General features: G+C 38.3%; 2 protein-coding genes across 2 annotated transcripts; one reads left to right on the forward strand and one right to left on the reverse strand.

Moving 5' to 3' along the window:
- The first annotated feature begins 13,335 nt into the window (after positions 1 to 13,335).
- On the forward strand, positions 13,336 to 16,898 carry LOC145036308 (uncharacterized). Its single transcript, XM_078984756.1, has 6 exons — positions 13,336 to 13,729; positions 13,847 to 14,599; positions 14,744 to 15,064; positions 15,192 to 15,680; positions 16,040 to 16,516; positions 16,849 to 16,898. Exons 1-6 carry the CDS (start codon positions 13,336 to 13,338, stop codon positions 16,896 to 16,898), a joined length of 2,484 nt encoding a protein of 827 aa, XP_078840882.1.
- Positions 16,899 to 17,707: 809 nt separating this feature from the next.
- Positions 17,708 to 19,680, reverse strand: LOC145037733 (cytochrome P450 CYP82D47-like). Its single transcript, XM_078986439.1, has 2 exons — positions 18,668 to 19,680; positions 17,708 to 18,437 (listed from the first exon to the last, which is right to left on the reverse strand). The coding sequence occupies exons 1-2, from the start codon at positions 19,616 to 19,618 to the stop codon at positions 17,802 to 17,804; spliced, it is 1,587 nt and encodes a 528-aa protein (XP_078842565.1). The 5' UTR covers positions 19,619 to 19,680; the 3' UTR covers positions 17,708 to 17,801.
- Between the last annotated feature and the right edge of the window lie 1,154 nt (positions 19,681 to 20,834).

A 20,834-nucleotide genomic window follows, 5' to 3' on the forward strand; every position in this document is an offset into this window, starting at 1 on the left:
AATTCGTTTTCCAGTTCTACAAAAGAATACAAAAGCATTGCTGCTTCTGCTGCTACAGACAAGCTAAAAGCTTCAAACTTCCCTACATCATTTCTTAAGATAGGGACATAGGAGGTAATTAATGTCTTCATATCTATACATATCTTTCTTTTCCCCCTTTTATAAACACTTCTTTTGATAAATTCAACATGAATCGCTTGTAGTATACATCTAAACACGTACAGTTGACTTACATGGAACAATGTCAATATCAGGAGGTCAATCTTCTTCTTCTACGCCTACATAATTTGTTCAGGAAACACCTTCACCCAGCTCAGGTAAACATTGCATTTACACTCAGTTTTCAAGAAAGATATTTTCAACGGTATATATCTGGTTGCACACACCATTTTTGCTTGGTTCCTTTAACTGAAAGAAAAACTAAGAAGTATGTCTTTTAGTATGTTTGATTATATATTATAATTGATTTAGTGAATTATTGTTTATTCATGATGCATCAATGATGAAAAGTCATAGAACATATGGAATTATATATTGATCCATAGTTAGCATACGAATTTTAATTGAAAGCCTATTAATATCTAGCATTTTCTAAATAATTTAAATTTATTAGTGGATGAGATTGTTTAGAATATGTTTTATGATTATATTCTTTACTATGGTTGAATGAACATTGAAGGAAACGCGGTATTTGGTTTGGCCGCCAAGTGTGGTGGTGAATGATAGGAACATGGCAATCCATGATATCTAACCATTGGGTGTAGAGGCAGTGGACTAGAAGGAGATATATCCTAATGCTAACATCATAAGGATACCACAGATCGCATTCATGATATTATAATCTCAAACATGGTCTAGATAGCATGAATCATTCATTCTTTTTATTTATTTTTCTGATGTTTTTTACTGACTTTACTCTTTTCTATTTGTTTGTAATTTTGATAGCTTTTGTTTTGTTTTGCAGTTTTCAATTGCAGCTACCGTATTACTCTATTAACGTCATAATGCGACGGTGGAGGTTGATTCCAAGTCGTTTTCAAGTCACAATTTCTCTTATCCTATCCACTACTCGATTTGGTGCTAATTTGTAAGGGGTATTGGTTTTTTATTTATTTCTTCCATTGCCGGCTTGAACTTTTGACTTATTTATCAGCCACTTCTTTTTATCATATTTGTTTCATCCTATTAGATATGGCTCGTGTGTTTTACCTCACTAATTTTGTAACATTCCAAAAATACATGCCAAAAATTTCATTTTTAAATACGTCATTATAAAACCAACAGTGTAATAAAACATCCGTAATATCATGTCATGTCAAAACCAAAGTAGAAATAATCAAACGTGTTATCATAAAGTAATATCATAGTGTAATCCCAATGATCTCATGTGCGGAAAACCATACTGTGATGCGCTGCAATCGAGACGACTCATTTCCTTTGAAAACGAAGTACCTGAAACCAAAACTAAAAACCGTAAGCACAAAGCTTAGTGAGTTCCCCCATCATACCACATACCATACAATCATGTCACATACATACTGCCAGCCATTTCTGGGGTGCCCGGACCTACCCGGTACGGCCATTCTGGGGTGCTGACCTACCCATGCGGTCATTATGGGGTGCCATCCTTTCCATGTCAAGCCATTCTGGGGAGCTGACCTACCCATGTTGAGCCATTCTGGGGAGCTGACTACCCTTCGGTCCTAACAACCGAACCTCGGGGACTATTTCACCCCTACTACTACTATCACATATTACATAGCATAAACATATTATCAGACATATTTGGGGTGCCTAAGCTACCCTTCGGTCCTAACAACCGAACTCGGGGATTGGTCCCTTCCTACTACCTCTATCTCATATAACATAACAAGCCAACATGCAAACATATCATCACATACTGTCAGACGTACCTGGGGTGTCTGACTACCCTTCGGTCCTAACAACCGAACTCTACTACTATCACATACAACATATCATGCTAGCATATAACATATCAGGTAGTAGCAAACCTAGATCATATCACAAAGACAATCATCTATCATACATCTCCTACTGGTGGGCCGGCATTGTAGCCTTAGACCCACCGCTACTGGAAGGTAACTCACCTCACACTGCTGAAGTCCCGCAGACTCAACCCCAACTACTGGATGACAGATTCCCGAGCTATCAACACCAAAATAACACCCAATTAATAATTGGGTCCCAACACATAACCATAAATATATACTTGGATAATTACTACATTACCCTAAGATTGGCTTTATTCAAGCCCAAAGCCCAAACCATAGGCCCAATGCAAACTAGGAATCAAAGCCCATTATATGGCCCAATTTTCCAAATTGGGCCCAGGCCTATATGTGGTCTTATTCTAAGGCCCAACATCATATAATCATTAAGGCCCAACTATGGCCCATCTATGGCCCAATTTTCCAAATTGGGCCAAACCCCTTACATGGGACTTACCCTAGGCCCATTAAATTATTTTAGCCCATATAATTATTCTTGGATGGCCCATTAATAATCCAATCATTAAGGCCCAACAATAAACCTGAGTGAAATTAGGGTTTCACATAAAATGATGATTAGGGTTAAGTTTCCTACTTAACCCATTAAGGACTTAATCCATTAAGTCCAATATTGCTTAGATTAATCTTTACCAATGATTATTATTTAATATATGAAGTTATTAAATAATTCTTGTGTGTGTGACCCCATTAATTCTTAAAGTTAAGTTTTCATTGGCATTAGGGTGTTCTAATCCAAATATTAGCCCACTTATCATTTTGTTGGGCTTTAAGGTCATTTAGAGCTTTATTGGGCCTATTAAGGTCTCTTTGGGTCAATTAGGGTCCATTAGACCCATTAGGGTTTCCTTAAGCCCATTGATCACATGTTTGGGCTTTTATGTCCATTAAGCCTCATTGGGCCCATTAGGGTTTCAAGGCCCATTAGGGTTTAAGTCCCTTGTCCAAACATCCCAAACCAGCAATCCCAACACAACTAAGCACACCGCCACCCGACACGGCGGCCGGTGGCGGCAGGAGGCGACAGCCACCACCATACAGTTGCGGTTTGATTTTTCCTTTTCATTATTTCGTGATGGTTACAATTTACAATGCTAACTGTCAAAATAAACAGACACTAACAAAATAAACACACACAACCACCCTATGGTGGTCGATGGTGGCCTTTCTCACAATTTCCGGCCAAATAAAGTCACACACTACAATTGGAACACACACACCCACACGTTCCTGCTTGCAAAGTGAATCCAACACCCACCTGTAGTGGGTGGCGACGGCAGCAGAACGCTAACAGCAGCAATGGCATGACAGCGACGGTGGTAGGAAGCATATCGCGATAACAGCCACCACCGCGAGTCTCCTTGATTCCCTGCCCAACAACCTACATCCACAGATCACCAACTCGTCGCGAGCTCGACCTGGTAACGCACTCCGATCTCATCCACTTCTCGTGGTGGCACAAGTCAGTTTGGAAAGAAACCAGTCGCAACAATGGCACTCGCGACGTCAAACACCTCGAGGAGCACAATTAAGCGAGACGAGGTGGTCTAACCAAGAGGTTATGGTTGTTCTCGACCTGCCTGTCTTCGTTCACAGTCACACTCCGATCTCGGGGAGGTTTCTCCAGCCATTTTCGACTGAACCGCGCTCCTTCGTTGGTCTCCTTCCCCAACAACAACAGGAACAATGACAACGACGCTTTTCTCGATGGGTTGCATCCTCCACAGAGTGGTGCACGACGACTTTGAGAGAGATAATGGTGGACGAAGTTTCAAGGGCGATGGCGGCTGCAACACTTGAGGCTAGGGTTACTTGTGTCTCAACGGGAGGGAAGGAGTGACGGGTTTTTAAGACCCGTGCTCCTTTCAAACTTAGCCCCTTATTCCACTTTTGATCCCTCCTCCATAAAGATTTTTCAAAACAAGTCCAATATTTACCAAATAACCCGTATCTTAAATCATTCCTTACAATTCAAGTCCTAATAGTTACCATGCAGCCCCTGCCTTCATAAATTTTGTGACAATTAGCTCTTCGAGACCATCCTTTTATATATAATTATTTGTTTTAAGGCTATGAGCCATTCATTAATTTATTTATTTATTTAATAAATAAACGGGGTTTTACAACTCTCCCCTACTTAAATTACATTTCGTCCTCGAAATCGTTCCTTACCAATCCTTACATACCAAGTCGCTCTAGTAACATAATCATCATCCTGGGCACGCCCTAGCCTTCCCAGGGTAGCCGTGACCAATTTTTGCAAAGCCCTACAATATGTAGGTGAATGAATTCCTTGCAATAAGACTACATGTAATCTATTCGAAATCTGCTATCTCGAGATGGTTTGAATCCCTGACAGACCACTCATACTAAATCATTATTGATGAATCTAGTATGTTCATCCCTCAACTGGCTACTTAACATCTGATAGCATGTGGTTCTCTCCATAAACCTAGGTGACAAACCCAATTACCTCTGCAGATCACTTATTCTTGGCTAAGGCTCAGCTAATCCCACTGTGGGTGACTTGTCACTCCCAATAAACCAGCTATTCCGTGCGCATATGCAACTAAAACACACATACTATTACTGCCGCAATGTTGAAACTGCTTGAACACTGAACCGCCTGAAACAGTATACGCTGCTACATAGCTGCTTACCAAAAGCTACCAAGACCTCCTGGGTCTTAATTCGCTTGCCAATCCTCTGAAATACTGGGTTTCCACCCGACTGCGGAGCCAACGGACTCCCTACTTATTTGCCTTACACGACTTCTGAGCGAAATCCTTCTCTGGAACTAGTTTCCACTAGTTATCATGCCACTATGGCTCTAACAAACCCTCGATCTAACCAATCGGGTCCATGCATCGAATCCTATTATCATCAAATCCAAGGCTAAAAGTGATTGCTACCTGACCAATGGTAGCCTTATCTCACCCGTCCTGAAGCAGTCCATTGCTCCTTTGATCTCATAACTGTAGTGATGTCCCTACGATCTCATTATTGGCTTAACCAGATCTAATCCATTTGGGTAAATCTGAAATCCAATAGGTGGATTTCCATATCCTCACTGCTACACCCGAACTGGTGGGTACTACTGTTCCTTCTGCGTCCTAACAACGCGCTCACACTATCTACTAACCTGGTGAATGTTGCGGCTACACCCGCAATCTCACAACACTCTATCTTTATCTGACCACTAGTGAATGCTACGGCTACCCCCGCAGTATTACAATGCTTCCCATACTAACTGACCACTAGTGAATGCTACAGCTACCCCCGCAATCTTACAACACTTTCCATACTATCTGACTACTAGTGAATGCTACGGATACCCCCGTAGTTTTACAACACTTTCCATACTATCTGACTACTAGTGAATGCTACGGCTACCCCCGTAGTCTTACAACACTTTCCATACTATTTGACTATTAGTGAATGCTACGGCTACCCCTGTAGTTTTACAACACTTTCCATATCGGGTTGGACACGCACTCGACCTAACACATCACTGAACTGGAGTCCTAACCGGAACTCTGACATGGTTCCTGAAACCTGCTATCATGTGACCCCACTGTATCAGTACCATACCCATGACCGTGATCAAAGCGTCACAGTAAACCACGAAATCATCTACATCCTGTTGTAGGGTGAGAATCAGTGTCGCGTACAACTGCTGTCTGAGAGTATCGAAGGTTGCCTGCTTCTCAAACCCTCAATGAAAGGCCACAAACTTCTTGGTCAGTCGGGTCAAAGGAACCGCAATCTCGGAGAAGTCCCATGTAAATCTCCGGTAGTAACCTGCTAGACCCACCGGACTCCGAATCTCAGATGGAGACCTTGGAATCTCCCACTGCATCACGACCTCTATCTTGGCCGAATCAACTAGAATACCCTTTTGGTTGACAAGGTGACCAAGAGATTGCACCCCGCGCAACCAGAACTCACATTTGGAGAACTTTATAAAAAGTCTCTCCACCACTTAGATTCGACTAAGTCTTTACTGCACGCAAGAATTGAAGGATTTCCAATCCTTCTCGCTTCCTAGTATCCCCTTGATGACAACCTATATTTACCAGTGCTAGCGATCCATCACCAATCAAACCTTAAGATCGCCCATCCTCTGAAATCTTGAGGAGTACTCTTGAAATCTGGTCCAATCTAATGCCTCAATCCATCTCCCATGCTGTCAATTGAAGACCTTAATCTTCACTCTGGCTGATGAATCCTTATCCCCACTTCCAATCTCGCAGCAACACTGAACTCTAACCGAACATAGCCCATGCGAGAATACAATTATCTTGATCATGCGATGACCAACCAGTTATGCATCTAACACCCGCGACTGACACTACCCTCTTCCTGTCACCAGTTCTGTCCTAGCAACGGTAGTGCCTTGAACTCCAAATTTCATCCATAAACAATTACCGACCATACCTGAACAATGATAGAACCTCTGAACGCTGACTTCATTGGAGAATAATCACTCCAACCCTGATCGAGTATCCTCTAAATAATACTCTAGCACCGATATTAACAAAGATCTGAAATGATAACGGTACACGCGGAACCCACTCCACAAGGTATGTCCTTCTGAGGGTTTATCAAGGACCTTTCGACATGCAGGATGGCATATATGATCCTTGATAACCCAAACACTAGCAGAAAACCGACTTGAGGTCTGACTTATCCAAACTCACTTGCAATTCCAAAGCAATACGCATCCCCAACATCCATCTAGTAGCAATAAAAGATGAGATACCCGCAACACTTGGAGGAATACTAATCACCTTCTGCTGACATGACCAACCTCGCTACCCTGAAGTAGCCTAAACCCTCAAAGAGACAAACTCCCTGGTGCACTGTCCTGTACGTGCTTCACCGACTCCGGCCTTGCTGGCCTTTCACCTGATGATCATAAATCATGGGTCTCTTCCCGAGACCCCTACTATACGCACCTAACACGAACCTCTCTTCTCAAAGTGCTCCAAATCGATCACGCATCTGCAACTTCATGGAAATCATATCCCTCAGGGTCTGACACCCTGCCACGCTCACGAAGTCACTTGCCAATGGCTAAGCTGCAGCAACTGGAACATCCCATGTCCCAAAACTGGATCACAAACTCTTCCCTGAAGCTTCTTAGATTCTCCAAGACTTTCACTGATTCGAGTATGGATCCTGTGATTTCAGTAGTACGGGCCCAATACTACTTTCCACACCTATCCATACTTTCCTCAACAATCCTCCCGGATCCTCCAAGTCACTTCCTCAATTGGTAAACCCAAGTCTAACTGAGCCTCACTACTAACTCACTGAAATATACCCTAGGCTTCCCTAGGTTCCCGAACTCACCCAGTCCTCAGTTGCTGAAAGATTCCCAGTAATGTCAACTAGCTACCTCATGAATATAGCCACATGCAACAGAGATAAGATAATCCTTCAAGTAACAGACTCATCCCTATAATGGTTAGACTCAAACGAGAGCTGCACAATAGGGTCAAATCTATCACTATGAGATTATCCAACCTGTGCCACATGTGACTTATCATATTCACTTAATAGCTAACTCACATTACTAAGAGTCCCACAAAGCACAAAGCAAGCAACATTCAGACAATGGAAAATCTAACCATCATATTCCAATCAAATCATTTTATCCTCTAATCAGAAATTTATACATGATATTCAAAAGCTCATACAATCAGGCATAACCTAAACAGGCTATCCTATCACCGACTGATCAGTACTAGCATGTAAGTCTACAAGCACATATAATAGGCATATAAGGCATCCTCCTAGATCCTTAGCCCTAATCTAGCATGCAGTTCTCATAAGCATATCATATCATAACATCTCATAACATGTACGGATATCTTGGGGAAAACTTACTTGAGCTCAACTGATTGCACGCATCACACACCTTGTTCTTTTCAAAGTCATTTTCTCTTTTCAAACTTCTTTTTATAAAATGCTTTTACTTTTGAAAATTTTCATACCAAGCCCTTAGTTTGAGTTCAGACACACCCGAGAGTATGTCCGAATCCCTCAAACCAAGGCTCTGATACCAACTTGTAACATCCCAAAAATACAGGCGAAAAATTTCATTTTTAAATACGTCATTATAAAACCAACAGTATAATAAAACATCCGTAATATCATGTCATGTCAAAACCAAAGTAGAAATAATCAAACGTGTTATCATAAAATAATATCAGAGTGTAATCCCAAAGATCTCATGTGCGGAAAATCATAGTGTGATGCGTTGCAATCGAGCCGACTCCTTTCCTTTGAAAACGAAGTACCTGAAACCAAAACTAAAAACCGTAAGCACAAAGCTTAGTGAGTTCCCCCATCATACCACATACCATACAGTCATGTCACATACATACTGCCAGCCATTTCTGGGGTGCCCGGACCTACCCGGTACGGCCATTATGGGGTGCCGACCTACCCATGCGGCCATTCTGGGGTGCCGTCCTTTCCATGTCAAGCCATTTTAGGGCGCTGACCTACCCATGTCGAGCCATTCTGGGGTGCTGACTACCCTTCGGTCCTAACAACCGAACCTCGGGGACTATTTCACCCCTACTACTACTATCATATATTACATAGCATAAACATATTATCAGACATATTTGGGGTGCCTAAGCTACCCTTGGTCCTAACAACCGAACTCGGGGATTGGTCCCTTCCTACTACCTCTATCTCATATAACATAACAAGCCAGCATGCAAACATATCATCACATACTGTCAGACGTACCTGGGTGTCTGACTACCCTTCGGTCCCAACAACCGAACTCTACTACTATCACATACAACATATCATGTTAGCATATAACATATCAGGTAGTAGCAAACCTAGATGATATCACAAAGACAATCATCTATCATACATCTCCTACTGGTGGGCCGACATTGTGGCTTTAGACCCACCGCTACTTGAAGGTAACTCACCTCACACTGCTGAAGTCCCGTAGACACAACCCCACACTGCTGAAGTCCTACAGACTCAACCCCAGCTGTTGGATGACAGATTCCCAAGCTATCAACACCAAAATAACACCCAATTAAAAATTAGGTCCCAACACATAACCATAAATACATACTTGGATAATTACTACATTACCCTAAGATTGGCTTTATTCAAGCCCAAAGCCCAAACCATAGGCCCAAAGCAAACTAGGAATCAAAGCCCAGTATATGGCTCAATTTTCCAAATTAGGCCCAGGCCTATATGTGGTCTTATTCTAAGGCCCAACATCATATAATCATTAAGGCCCAACAATGGCCTAATTTTCCAAATTGGGCCCAACCCCTTACATGTGACTTACCCTAGGCCCATTAGATTACTTTAGCCCATATAATTATTCTTGGATGGCCTATTAATAATCCAATCATTAAGGCCCAAAAGAAAGGCCCAACAATAAACTCGAGTGAAATTAGGGTTTCACATAAAAAGATGATTAGGGTTAAGTTTCCTACTTAACCCATTAAGGACTTAATCCATTAAGGACTTAATCCATTAAGTCTAATATTGCTTAGATTAATCTTTACCAATGATTATTATTTAATATTTGAAGTTATTAAATAATTCTTGTGTGTGTGACCCCATTAATTCTTAAAGTTAAGTTTTCATTGGCATTAGGGTGTTCCAATCCAAATATTAGCCCATTTATCATTTTGTTGGGCTTTAAGGTCATTTAGGGCTTTATTGGGCCTATTAAGGTCTCTTTAGGTCAATTAGGGTCCATTAGACCCATTAGGGTTTCCTTAAGCCCATTGATTACATGTTTGGGCTTTTATGTCCATTAAGCCTCATTGGGCCCATTAGGGTTTTAGTCCCTTGTCCAAACATCCCAAACCAGCAATCCCAACACAACTAAGCACACCACCACCCGACACGGCGGCCGGTGGCGGTTTGATTTTTCCTTTTCATTATTTCGTGATGGTTACAATTTACAATGCTAACTATCAAAATAAACACACACTAACAAAATAAACACACACAACCACCCTATGGTGGCCGGTGGTGGCCTTTCTCACAATTTCCGGCCAAATAAAGTCACACACTACAATCGGAACACACACACCCACACGTTCTTGCTTGCAAAGTGAATCCAACACCCACCTGTACCTGTAGTGGGTGGTGACGGCAGCAGAAACCTAACGGCAACAATGGCATGATAACGATGGTGGTAGGAAGCATATCTCGATAACAGCCACCACCGCGAGTCTCCTTGATTCCCTGCCCAATAACCTACGTCCACAAATCACCAACTCGTCGCGAGCTCGACCTGGTAACGCACTCCGATCTCAGCCACTTCTCGTGGTGGCGCAGTCAGTCGGGAAAGAAACCAGTCGCAACAATGGTACTCGCGACGTCAAACACCTCGAGGAGCACAGATAAACGAGACGAGGTGGTCTAACCGAGAGGTTATGGTTGTTCTCGACCTGCCCGTCTTCGTTCACAGTCACACTCCGATCTCGGGGGGGGGGGGGGGGGGGGGTTCTCCGGCCATTTTCGACTGAACGCGCTCCTTCGCTGGTCTTCTTCTCCAACAATAATAGGAACAGCGACAACGGTGCTTGTCTCGATGGGTTGCATCCTCCACACGGTGGTGCACGACGACTTTGAGAGAGATAATGGCGGCCGAAGTTTCAAGGGCGATGGCAGCTGCAACACTTGAGGCTAGGGTTACTTGTGTCTCAACGGGAGGGAAGGAGTGACGGGTTTTTAAGTCCCGTGCTCCTTTCAAACTTAGCCCCTTATTCCACTTTTGGTCCTTCCTCCATAAAGATTTTTCAAAACAAGTCCAATATTTACCCAATAACCTGTATCTTAAATCATTCCTTACAATTCAAGTCCTAATAGTTACCATGCAGCTCCCGCCTTCATTAATTTTGTGACAATTAGCTCTTCGAGACCATCCTTTCATATATAATTATTTGTTTTAAGGCTATGAGCCATTCATTAGTTAATTTATTTATTTAATAAATAAACGGGGTTTTACAAATTCATTGGTGCACACCACATGCTCGATGAAATGCAACATTGAAGACTACTGATTATTTTGCAAAAAATATATCCGTTTTGGGTAGAAAAGTAACAGTTGTGCTTTAACTCTCGCACCAAAATGCCGTTTTTGTGTATGGTTAAACAAAGAACATTTTAAAGCATAAGAAAATGGGATCCATGATGCTTTAATTTTTACTTATGGGCTATGTTTGTTGTTCTTCTTGTGCAATGTCTATGCTAGTGTTATAAGCTCTTTCATGTGTTCAAAGTGGCCATCAGCTCACATTCCTCTTGATAATGAAGTTTTCTAAATATTATTGACATATAATTTATTTTGTACCATATTAAACAAACTAATAAACTAAATAATAATTTGATATCACTGTTAAGACATATGCAGTTATTTTCGTCAATGTTCAAATCAAAACAATTGTGATTTTGTGATGTTAAGTATCTTTTTTATGTTTTCTTTGGTTATAAACAGAGGTAATCAAAGCAATTATGAATTTGTGATGTAAATAGCTTTTTATGTTTCTTTAGTTATAATATAAAGATTAAAGAGGGCTATTTAAGTAATTTTATCATGCCTATTATAATGTTAGTTTATATGATAGCTTTTATTGTTTTTGTTTTCTATGGTAGTACGATCATAATATATAAAATATATTATTATCCATATCATTATAGTCAGCACAACTTGAAAAGCCAGAAGGAAAAAAGGCATCCCAAATGAAGAACGGAGAGCAGAGCAGTAGCAGTAGGGTCGAATAGTAATTTAGCAAGAAGAAGAATACAATGATTTCTAATTCTATACAAAGTAAACCAATTAAACCCATTAAGACTTGTAAATACAAAGAGACTTCAGAGATACACAAAATTAAAATACTAACCCAATTTAATAAACAGAGAAGAGATGGTTCAGACGATAGCAACGATGTCAGTTCGTCGGTGGCCAGAGGTGGAGGTTAGCGATTCAGCGAGAACGAGAACATAAATCGGTATCTTTTGTTGGGTTTTTGAAAATTTTATAAATTGATAACATAATAGATTGGATATTTAAATATTTATATATGTTAGTTTTGTAATTTTATATGGTTACCTCTCCTAAAAAATCTCAAGATTATTTAATATATATATATATATATATATATATATATATATATATATATATATATATATATATATATATATATATATATATATATATATATAATTAAGTGCAGAAAAAAAAGGAAGGGAACATTGCTATTTAAACAGAATATCAGTATTAACATTTATATAATATTTATACCTGAGATGAGAAAAACGGGGAGGCCTTGCCCCTAGGCCTCTAGAAGCTTCCGCCACTGAGTGGTTCTTCTCATAGTCTCGACTAGGCTACTTAGACGTTAAAGCTTGATTGTCATAACCATAGCAGACCCTTGATACGAAGTCTTTAAAATGTTCCATTCTTCTCTAGAAACGATTCTCAGGAAAACAGTTTCATCCTTTCCATGTTGGATGAACAACAAAACATAGGTATCTTTTTTTTGGATCTCTATTTGTTGAGCTTCATTAGTTTCCGTGTGCGTAATCATTTTGTAAAAAATCTCACATCTCTTCTGACTTGGAAAGGATATTTTTTTCATGCTAAAAAACTCATAGGAATCTCCTCTGAAAATTGGGATCAGAAGCTAAGCCATGCTAACATATAGTAGTGCTGACTTGTACCATTTTAAAATTGATATAAAGCAACTATTATGCGTGCAACATAGCTCTGATAACACAATGTTCATGTAATTAAATAACACTAAGTTAAGGAGGGAAAATTTTCACGCTAAGACTCTCGTATTATCGATGCTTAAAATGTAAACAAGGGATGGCTCTATATCCAGAACATATATATACAAGCAGAAGAAACTAGAAAGCATTGCATGAAATAATGAAAATCGAAAACAAAGTAGTATCCATTGCATGAAATAATGAAAATCCAAAACAAAGTAGCTAGTATGACTAATTAACAAGCTGTTGATAAAATAGTAAGAAGACTTTGTGATTTTTCGAGATTAATTGTCTTGGAATCGTTGTTCAATAAGACTAGCGTGTGGGCGCATGGTCGGTGATGATTGAAAGCAGACGTATCATGCAACAGTTGCAGGGTACATATCAAGGGATAAATGAGGCGCCATAAGGACCTCAAGTGAGAGAATATTTCGCTTATAGGATTCAAGACAGAGATCATTCGTTCTCTCTCATACTTAATTCAAGAAGGTTGTTTCAACAATTTCTGGTAGATGCCTATACTATGATGGAAACGGAAAGAATGTACTACATACGTAGGCAACAACATGTTCTTAGATGTGATTCTTATGAAAATTTACGTAACCAAAAAGCTCAAGGAATGACTGATATCTCGAATGTCGGCCAACGTGTCATATTACCTTCATCCTTTACCGGAGGTGCACGCTATATGCTGCAAAACTATTTGGATGCCATGTCACTATGTAAATGGTTTGGATATCCTGATTTCTTCATAACCTTTACGTGTAATCCCAAATGGCCTGAGATTAAAAGGTTTCTTAAGGATACTTCACTTCAACCAGAAGACAGACCTGATATACTATGTAGGTTGTTTAAGATCAAGCTTGATGCATTCATTAAAGACTTAAGGGAGAATCAAATTTTCGGCAAAGTTCAAGCATGTAATTAAAACTATATTTTTAATTTTTTTTATAAAACATTGATCTTATTATTATATTTTAAATATGTTTTGATATCTAATCACATTCTCTTTTATTTTTTGTCAAATTCTTTTACAGATGTTTATACCATTGAATTTCAAAAAAGAGGTTTGCCGCATAGTCATATATGTCTATTCATGCATTCTGACAACAAGCTACCAACTGTTGAACTTATCGATCCAATAATTTCAGCAGAGATACCAGACAGAATTGAAGATCCTGAATTGTATTCACTTGTAAATGAGTTTATGATTCATGGTCCATGTGGAGCTGAAAATATGAATTGTCCATGCATGGTGGATAAAAAGTGCTTTAAAAACTTTCCAAAACAATTCATTAATCATTCGTCTGTTGATCAGAATGGTTTTCCGTTATATAGGCGAAGAAATGATGGTCATTTTGTAGAAAAATCAGGTGTAAGGTTGGATAATAGAAATGTTGTTCCATACAACAAATATCTATTGAAAAGATATCAGGCACATATTAATATTGAATGGTGCAATCAGGGATCTTCTATTAAGTATTTGTTTAAATACATAAATAAGGGTCCTGATAGAGCTACAGTTGCTGTTGTACCAACCAACAATGAATGTGAAAATAATGATGCGGTCGATGAAATAGCTGAATATTACGATTGTAGATATTTATCAGCATGTGAAGCATCATGGCGAATTTTTAGATATGATGTTCATTGCAGATATCCTTCTGTTGTCAGACTACCTTTTCATCTTCCTAATCAACAGCAGATTGTATATGGCGAAGATGATGATATTGATGGTGTTCTTGACAAACCTTCTGTTGTGGCTTCAAAGTTCACAGCTTGGATGGAGTGTAATGCAATCGACAGTGAAGCATGAAAACTCACATATGTTGAATTCCCTACAAAGTTTGTTTGGATATTAAATGGTCGGTTTTGGAAGCGAAGGAAAGTAGGAAAAGCCATCGGTAGAATTCATTCTGTTTCACCTAAACTAGGTGAAGCATATTTCTTAAGGATTCTTTTAAATAAAGTAAAAGGACCAACATCATTTGATGAAATTCGCACGGTAAATGGTGAAACACATTCTTCTTTTAGAGATGCCTGTTATGCACTCGGGCTATTAGATGATGACAAGGAATACATTGATGCAATTAAAGAAGCAAGTCATTCTGGATCTGGTTTTTATCTACGCTTTTTATTTGCTACATTGTTTATGTGTAATAGTATGTCTAAACCAGAGATCGTTTGGGAAAATACATGGGAATATTTGGCAGATGGAATTCTATATAGCCAACGACAAAGATTTAAGTCAGCAGGTATTACATTTTTTCTTATTTTTTAAAATTAATTTCTTTTTATTTTTCAACACCCATTAAATAATTAGTAATGAAATTATTAAATATCAACCACGTATTTTATTAGTTATTTAATATTTTCGTGCAGAATTGTCTCTCGGAGTAGATGAACTTAAGAACTTAAATTTGTTCGAAATACAACAAATTTTACTTCGAAACAACTCTACTCTCAAAAACTTCAAAAACATGCCATACCCAGATGTTGAATCCGTTTCTTCTTCAAACAATCGACTTATCACCGAGGAGCTAGATTACGACATTCCCGTGATAAAGAATGACTATGATCGTATGTTTCTTGCATTAACAAATGAGCAACGGAACATTTTCCTAAACATCAAGAGTGCTATTCAACAAAATAAAGGAGGTGTCTTCTTTGTTTACGGTTATGGTGGAACGGGTAAAACTTTTTTATGGAAAACAATATCTGCAACAATTAGATCTGAAGGAAATATTGTATTAAATGTTGCTTCAAGTGGTATTGCTTCCTTATTATTGCCCGGTGGTAGAACAACACACTCTCGATTTATAATTCCATTTGAGCTTACAGAGGATTCTTTTTGTAACATAAATCCAGACGGTGAGTTGGCAAGCTTAATAAGGAAAACCTCTTTAATAATTTGGGATGAAACACCTATAGTCCATAAGCATGCATTTGAAGCTTTAGATCGAACTTTGAAGGATTTATTAAGGTGCGTAAATTCAACCATCTCAAATATTCCATTTGGAGGGAAAGTTATTGTCTTTGGAGGAGATTTTAGACAAATTCTACCTGTTGTGCTGGGTGGCAGAACATTGTAAATGCTTCTTTGAGTTCTTCATATTTATGGGAACATTGCAAAGTCCATAGATTAACAAAAAACATGAGGCTAACTGTTGGTAGGGATCAATCAGATATAGGAAAAATAAGAGATTTTGCAAATTAATTGTTGGATATAGGAGAAGGAAAACTTGGTGGTCCGAACGACGGTGAAACGATTATCGATATTCCGGATGATATTCTCATTAATGATTCACATGATCCTATAGGTTCCTTAATTGAGTTTGTATATCCTTCAATTTTAGAGTACTATAGCGATATAAATTATTTCCAAGAAAGAGCGATACTTGCTCCAAAAAATGTAGTTGTCCAGGAAATAAACGACCGTTTGCTTAAGAAGTTTCCAGGAGATCAAGTTGAATATTTAAGTTCAGACTGCATATGTGAATCCGAATTTCTCCATGATCAATTTGATGCAAATCTATACTCTCCTGATGTATTAAATGGACTCAAAGTATCCGGTTTACCAAATCATAAATTAGTTTTAAAAATTGGTGTTCCAGTAATGTTACTGAGAAATATTGATCAGAAAAACGGCTTATGTAATGGCACAAGACTACAGGTGTTATCATTGGGCAAACGTGTTATTGAGACACGTATAATAATCAGAACTAATATTGGAAATCGGACTTTTATTCCAAGAATGTCTTTAACTCCATCAGAAAAAAAGATTCCCTTCAAATTCACAAGAAGACAGTTTCCTTTGGCTGTATGTTTTGCAATGACTATTAACAAAAGTCAAGGACAATCGTTGTCAAAGGTTGGTTTGTTTCTGAAAGATCCAGTTTTTTCACATGGACAATTGTATGTTGTCTTATCTAGAGTTCAGAGCAGAGAGGGATTAAAATTATTTATTTTAGATAAAGATGGCAAATTCACAAATAAAACTTCCAATATTGTTTATAAGGAAGTTTTTCAAAATTTGTAGGCAACTTTTTTGTAACGTCGTTTTATTCAATTTTAGCAAATCACACTTAATCCATCATATTACTGTATTTTTTTATAATTACATATTGTTGTATTTTATGTTAATTTCATTACACACATTGGTATTGTATCATCTGCATATGTCCAATAAGAATGATAAATAAAAAAAATAGTTTTCAAAAATCTTCATTCCTAATTAAATACTTCCCATTTAGTTAGTAATTAAATAATTACCAATAAAAAAAATTATTTAAATATTCAATATTACAATTTATAAGTTATCAGAATTATTGATATAATATTTTATTAAATAATTAATTTTTAAATTCAATTCAAAAACAGCATCCGTGGGTTCCACGGGTTTTAACCTAGTAAACTACTAATTAAAAGATACGATATAAATTCATAAATACTCATTAAAACTAAAGTTCCAATCATGCATATAACGGGTGATCCGATGACAACCGAACCGATTAATCCAACAGCGTAATCATTATGTAAAAAATCCCATATCTCTTCTGACTTGGAAATGATATTTTTTTCATGCTCAAGAACTCATAGGAATCTCCTCTGAAAATTGGGATCAGAAGCTAAGGCATGCTAATATATAGTAGTATTTAATTGTACCATTTTAAAATTGATATAAAGCAACTATTATGCGTGCAACATAGCTCTAATAACAAGGGATGGCTCGATGGCTCTATATAGAGAGCATATATACAAGCAAAAGAAACAAGAAACCATTGCATGAAATAATGAAAATTTAAAACAAAGTAGTATCCATTGCATGAAATAATGAAAATCCAAAATATATTAAATAGTATGACTAATTAACAAGCTATTGATAAGATAGTAAGTAGACTTTGTGATTTTTCGAGATTAATTGTCTTGGAATCGTTGTTCAATAAGACTAGAGTGTGGGCGCATGGTCGGTGATGATTCGAAGCAGACGTATCATGCAGCAACTGCAGGGTACATATCAAGGGATAAACGAGGCGCCAGAAGGACCTCAAGTGGGATGGCTTTGCTGATAGTCACTCCAGCGCTTTCACTCATATCAATGGGTTCATTGGATGGGTTTTTAAGCACAAATTGTTGTATTAAAGTAGCTAAAGTTATATGCAAAGACCGAAGAGCAAAGGGAATAGCAGGGCATACTCTTCTACCACTACCGAAAGGAAGCAATTCATAATTGTTTCCCCTGACATCAACATGTTTATGACTTGTCAAGAATCTTTCTGGCTGAAATTCTTCAGGATCTGACCATTTATTAGGATCATGTTGAATTTTCCAAAGATTAGTCAATAAACGTGTGCCTTTAGGGATTTTGTAGCCACCAATAATGCAATCCTCCATGGACTCATGAGGAAGGTTTAGAGGTCCAGGCGGGTATAAACGCAGTGTTTCTTTAACGATTGCGTCAAGGTAAACAAGGTTCTTGAGGTCCGACTCCTCTACCGCTCTCTTCCTTCCAACATGCTCATCCAATTCATCTTGGGCAAGTTTTAATACTCTTGGGTTGTTGAGCAACAAACATAAAGCCCATGTTAACGTTGCAGACGATGTGTCCAAGCCCGCAGCTAAAACAGTCTGCAAGTTTGAAGTTAAAAACAAATTTCTTGTATTAGCTAGATTTCAAGCAACATGCATGCATGCTGATAATTGATTTTGTTCTTTTGCACAGCTTATCTTTGCCGCTGAAAACTGTTGCAAATACGTAGTATAATGAATGTGGAAGAAAGTATAAACGATTAATTAACAAACTCTAGCAATAGTAGCTCATAATGATGATGAGATATAGAAAGATTAATTAGGTTTACCAAACATGTAGCCTTGATTATGGTATCATGGTCAAAACCACGGAATTCCTCTGGGGAGGCACCTTCAAGAACCGAAATCAGAACATCCATGAAGACTTGGCTTCTTTCATGTTGCTGCTTTTCCTCAGCCCTCACTCTCTTGTGATCCTCTAGCCATCCTGTTACAATTCCGTACATCTCTTCTCCTGTGATCTTCATTTTTTTCTCGTATCCTCCCAGGTCCAAAGGCTTGAGATATGGAATAAAATCAGACACCACAAATGTGCCCAATAACACAAAGAATTTCCTTATCACTTTTTGAAATCGAACCCCTTCTTTGTCATCAGGTGAAAACCTTTTTCCTGAAACAACCCTGACCACAACATTTAATATCAAGTTCTGAAACCATTGTTTCATATCCACCTTTACCATGTCGGAACTTCCACTCTCTTTATTCTTTGCCCAAGCCTTATATATATCTTCCATGGATGCTTTAACCTCTGAAGCACGAAGAGGTCCAAGCATCTCCACGCGTCGCTGAGAGAGAACCTCGAGCGTCAAGATCTTGCGCACTTGTCGCCAGTAGTCCCCATAAGGAGCGAGAGCCAAGATGGCATAGTTATAGCCCATGTGTTCTACTGCCATTGACTTGGGTCGACTTGCAAACACCTTATCATTTGTGGTAAAGCACTCTTTCGCCATCTCAGCGTTACTCACCACCAAAACATTGTGAACACCAAGCTTGATGGTGAAAATGGGGCCATATTTATCTGCCATGCCACCTAAGACCCTGTGAGGTAGTTCAGCTCCACCTAGAAGGCGCAGGTGTCCGATCACCGGCCATCGGCCCTTTGCTTCAGGTGGTTCTCTGTTCTTCACTCTCTTTCCTTTAAAGCTTTGCAGCAGGAATTTTAGTAGCAAAGAAAAAACAATCGCTGCTATACAGGCTGAAAATGGGAGAAACAGCTCCATGCTTTCTACGTCCAGAATGAATTATGAAAATGATCATACCGAGGGTTCATAATATATACAGATTGAACTCCCCTGGCTGCTAACGTTTTATATATATATATATATATATATATATATATATATATATATATATATATATATATATATATATATATATATATATATATATATATATATATATATATATTCAAATGGGATGGTTCTAAAAATGTAAAAGTCAACAAAGTTGGCTGAAAAGTTTGCTGGATACAATTGTGTTATTAAATTTAATTAATCATCGTTTAGCATAAACATATATTTAAGAGGGAATATAATTTAAGAATAACATATACATTTCATGGTCTTGTGTCAAAAAAATATAGAGTCTTTCTGTTATTGAATTAGATGTTTTTGACCAAATTACATTAAGATTAAGAGTAAATTCCATGAATGACCCTTATTGTTTGGGGTGATTTGTGTGTTTGGTCCATAATTTATTTTTTTTAAATTGAAAGGTCGCTACTAGTGGTTTTTGTTACGCCCTTGGTCCCAGTCTTATCTTAAAAGTCTATTTTCCCTTAATTTTAAATTTATTTAAATAAACACACCCACAACCCACCTCCACCTCACCTTATCTTATCGGAAAAAAAAAGACTATTTTACTTTATTTAAGTAAGAGCATAATAGTCAGTTTTGACCCTACTGTAGAGCTCTCATATGAGTCTAACTGTTGCGGGGATGAGTTGTAACACTCGATTTTGAATCGCTTCATTATTCGGGGACATGACCCGAATTATCAGTTATCATAAGGCTTCAGGCCTTAGGGGAAGAGATTACTAGCTCTTTTTGGATGAGAGTATTATAGATTAAGTGATCCAAGTGTTCGATTGTGTTTCGGAGCTCAAGGGTATATCAGTGATTTTGCAATTCGAGTCTTTACGAAGTTTAGGTTTTGTTCGGGAAGTTGATAGAAGTGTATAGCTTCTCGTTACCTTTCCGTGGATATAAAGAAAGTCGAAAAATGACTTAGAACGAAGGAGTTTTGTGTTACACCCCCGAACCAGGATGGCGGAAACGTCTGGGGGCGGATGACGTCATTGTATTGTATCATCATAACTAAATATAAATGGACATAGCCACCAAACAACATACATTAAGATTATAATCTTCATAAGTTTACAATTTGTAATTGTTCAAATGTTACACAAAAGTGACCGAATTTTAAATTTCATAATGC

Source organism: Lactuca saligna, chromosome 3 (genome assembly GCF_052625555.1).
Source record: "Lactuca saligna cultivar CGN05327 chromosome 3, ASM5262555v1, whole genome shotgun sequence".
Taxonomy (NCBI): Eukaryota; Viridiplantae; Streptophyta; class Magnoliopsida; order Asterales; family Asteraceae; genus Lactuca; species Lactuca saligna.